Source organism: Neopsephotus bourkii, unplaced genomic scaffold, assembly GCF_033783945.1.
Source record: "Neopsephotus bourkii isolate Nb327-2 ecotype Australia unplaced genomic scaffold, CSIRO-AGI_Nbou_v1 NB_1389, whole genome shotgun sequence".
Classification (NCBI taxonomy): Eukaryota; Metazoa; Chordata; class Aves; order Psittaciformes; family Psittacidae; genus Neopsephotus; species Neopsephotus bourkii.
Genome location: NW_026901867.1, coordinates 2,154 through 6,231, shown reverse-complemented (window position 1 = coordinate 6,231; position 4,078 = coordinate 2,154). Strand labels below are relative to the sequence as shown.

Here is a 4,078-nt window from a genome sequence, read left to right as displayed (position 1 = left end):
TCCTCTGCTGTGCTGGGGATAAACTGTTGGTTCCCATCACTTGGTGGCAGAGGGAAGGCACAGGAGGTAACATCAACACAAAGCAGAGTCTCACCTGCACTGAGGCAGTGGGCTTGCTTCTGCATGTCCTCGGGTCATCTTTTGGAAACCTGCTTCTGAAGACAGCCTTACCAGTGTGGGTATTCTTTATAATAAGGTGGAGCAATGTGTGATGCATGTTGTGTTTCTTTTACATAGGCATCTAAAGCAAGAGGCACTGAATTAATCAAGAGTTAAATGAGGATGAATCTTATTTTGTTATAAAGAAATGCAGCTTTCCAGATTGTCAGCAGAATATGGTCACTAACAAATCAGGCTTTGGAATCAGCACGTTTTAACACCAACTCTGTTTTCAGGTAAGCAACTTAATGCTCATAAGTTTAGGATGCTTCAGCATATAAATCATGACTTTAGCAATGTGAATTTTATTCATTTAGCAAATTATATATAACACTTTGCTAAATGCAATTTTAAGACTGGCATTAGAATTAAAAGCCAAGGGAAAATGTCTGGAAAATGTGTAAGCTGTCATTTCATTGGGAATGTGACTTTTTCTTCCTCTAGGTTTATGTGTGCTCCTATGAGGTTCCTCTAAGCTGTCTTCTGACACAAACTGCCTCCAATCTGAAAGTGAAAAAAGATCTGATTCTTTACTCAAACCTGAAAACACTGGTCCTTGAATGAATCCATAGTTTACGTTTCTCAGCATAGAAGAACAAAAATGCCATTTTTTGCTTCATTGCACTCTCTGTTCCTTTCTAAATACCTCAAATGAAACCAAAAACATATAATTTGGGCTTAAAAAATACAATACAAAATATTAATTGCACCAAAACATAATTAAACTGGTGATTGATTGTAGTTAAATATGGTCTGAAAGTGGATTTCTGTTTGCAATTATTTTGATGTTTTCCTTCCTTTTGCATTGGTAGGTCACAGTTGTTCATGGGAGGAAATCACACCCAGATTAAATTCATCCTGTTGGGAATTACAGACAACCCATGTGCGCAGACCCCTCTTTTTGTCTTGTTTCTATTGATTTACATTGTGACTCTCGTGGGGAACTTTGGCATTATCATCTTGGTTCGGGTGTCTCCCAGCCTCCACACCCCCATGTACTTCTTCCTTACTCATTTTGCCTTCACTGATATCTGCTATTCCACAGTCATCTCCCCCAGGATGCTGGCAGACCTGTTAGCAGAGGACAAAACCATTTCTTTCACTGGCTGCATGATGCAGTTCCTCATCTTTGTTTTCTTTGCTGCTATTGAGTGTCACCTGCTGGCCATGATGGCCTATGACCGGCACGTTGCCATCTGCCAGCCCCTGCTTTATGTGACCATCATCTCCAGCCGTGTCTGCTGGCAGCTGGTAGCATCATCCTACCTATTCGCCTTCCTCAGTGCCATCATCTACACATGGTGCGTGTTTGGAGGTTCCTTCTGTGGTCCCAACCACATCGACCACTACTTCTGTGACAAAGTTCCTGTAGTAAAGCTTGTGTGCTCCGACACCCACAGCACTGAGATGGTCATCTTTGCCTTCGTCACCATCAACGTAGTGGGCACCAGCATGGTCATTTTGCTCTCCTACATCTCTATCATCCGCACCGTGCTGAGGATGTGCTCAGCACAGAGCAGGGCCAGAGCCTTCAACACCTGCGCCTCCCATTTGATGGCTGTTTCCATATTCTTTGGGACAGGATTCTTCATGTACCTACAACCTTCTTCTAGCCACAGGAGCCTGGATAAGGTGGTTTCCATCTTTTACACCGTGGTCACCCCAATGCTCAACCCATTCATCTACAGCCTGAGGAACAAGGAGGTGAAGGGGGCTCTGCTGAAGTGCGGGAGGAGGTTGTTCCACCACTGGCAACATACAAGACTTGTATCATGCAGGACATGAATACATCAAGTGAGAAAGCCTAAACTAATGGGATTTTCTACTAATCCTCATGACTTTATGTAGGTTCTTTCACCATTCCTGCACAATAGTCAATGAGAATATTTAATTATAAATTAATTAGCTTTGTTAATTTCTCACTTTTGTCACTGATAAATATCCACTTTTCTTGCAAGATTCTTGACCTTGTCCCTCAGCTCCAAGATGAGCAATATGTGTGTATGTGTGTAAATATATATATGTGTGACAGAGGAATACAAATAAAATGTATAAAACTGGTATTACTAATAAAGTGACACACACAGACTTGGACTCAGTGTGTGGATCTGCATGACTGTACTGCACAGAATCATCTCTATCTTGAGAAAAAATACTGATTTTCTCACCTCCTGGCTTGCTTTACAAATCAGAGCTTCAGAGAAGTAAATCCTCCAAGTCTCCTTTTTCTTTCTGTTCACTTCTACAGGGTGTTGGGTGTCAATGTTTGGCTGCATCTACCAGAGATTCCTGTCTTTATCGTTCAGTACTTTCTATCTTAGATGGTTGGGATACGCTGCCAGCAGCCTCATTGGTCACATCACCCCATGGCTATCTTGTTTTCTCCCCTTCAGATGTAACTCAAGAATGTCTTTAGTCATTTCATAAGTTAAACATCTGAAGCTGTTAATTACTCACCTTTGAGATGGGTTGTCTTCTGGGAGACAGAATAGAACAAGATCAGAAACTGCTCTGAAGTTACTGAGAAAGACCATTTCTTAGAGATGGCACCTAAACATCTTCAAAGTAAAGAAACACTGAAGCTGGAAAGATTAAAGGAGTCTTTACTAAGACCTAAAACCCATTTCCAAACAAAAGTGCTGCCCATCTACTAAAGACCATAATTCTAATAGCATATTTGGAAATGGAGGAGATACTAATGAGCAGAGAATAACACTGAATAGAATGCTCAGTTGATTACTCTATTTGCCTCACTGAGAGCACTATTTCCACATTTGCTCATGCAGGGACATGGTCTGAATGGAGGACAAGTGCCAGAGCAGTGACCCCTGGCTGGGCTGTTGGGTGCAGCCAGAGAAAGGTTCTAATTTCATAGAATCATAGAATAGTTAGGGTTGCAAAGGACCTAAAGATCATCCAGTTCCAAAGCCCCTAGCATGGCCACGGACACCTCGCACTAAACCATGCCACTCAAGGATGGTTTGAAGAAACCTGGCCAGTACCACAGGGATTTCTCTCTTCAGTCTCTTTAAACAGAGCCAAAGGGGACCATCCCACTGTACCTGAACAAGAGAAGCATTGCAGGATTGGAGACCTGGGCCAAGTTCAGCCAAGAGTCCAAATCATCCGGCAAGTTGGTGATGACAAGACAGGTACAAGAGCAGGCCAAGTCAGATCAAGTCAAACCCTGAATCACAATCAGGTCCAGCCACTGCTAGGAAAGTCTATGAGCAAACGTAGGCCTTCATCAAGGCATTCCACAGGAACACACACCTCCTGCAAAACCTAGAACCAGAACTCCTCTTATGAAGTTCAACCTCCCTGAGCTGAGCTTAAATAGAGATGGTGGGCAAATGGGTGGAGGGTGGGGATGGAGCCCCAGCTGAGGCTGCTCAGGGTGATAAAGGCCTGTTAGTTCACCCTGGGATAATTGATCATTGCCTCAAAATGCCCATTTCTCATTCTTGAATACAGTGGAAACCCAGAGTCACCAGTTCAGCAGGCCTTCATCAAAGATTCCACATAAAGGATGTGCTCAGCACAGAGCAGAGCCAGAGCCTTCCACACCTTCCCATTTGATGGTTGTTGACTTATTCTATGGTACAACCTTTTTCATGTACCTACAATCTCCGTCTAGCCACAGGAACCTGGATAAGGTGGCCTCCATCTTCTACACCATGATCACCCCCATGCTCAACTCATTCATCTACAGCCTGAGGAACAAGGATGTGAAGGGGGCTCTGGTCAAGTGCACAAGGAGATTCTCCAACCACTGGCCACAAAAAAGAGCTCTGTCATCCAGGACATGAACAGTTCATCTTAACTGAGGAAGACTGCGATGCACTAAAACAATGAAATATAACAAGGGAAAGTGTAGAGTCCTGCAACTGGGCAGGAACAACCCCAGGTTCCAGTATAG

General features: G+C 43.4%; 1 protein-coding gene across 1 annotated transcript; it reads left to right on the top strand.

Moving 5' to 3' along the window:
* Positions 1-984: 984 nt before the first annotated feature.
* LOC133219987 (olfactory receptor 5AP2-like) lies at positions 985-1,944 on the top strand. The gene has a single exon (XM_061367708.1). The coding sequence runs from the start codon at positions 985-987 to the stop codon at positions 1,942-1,944; it is 960 nt and encodes a 319-aa protein (XP_061223692.1).
* The last annotated feature ends 2,134 nt before the right edge of the window (positions 1,945-4,078 follow it).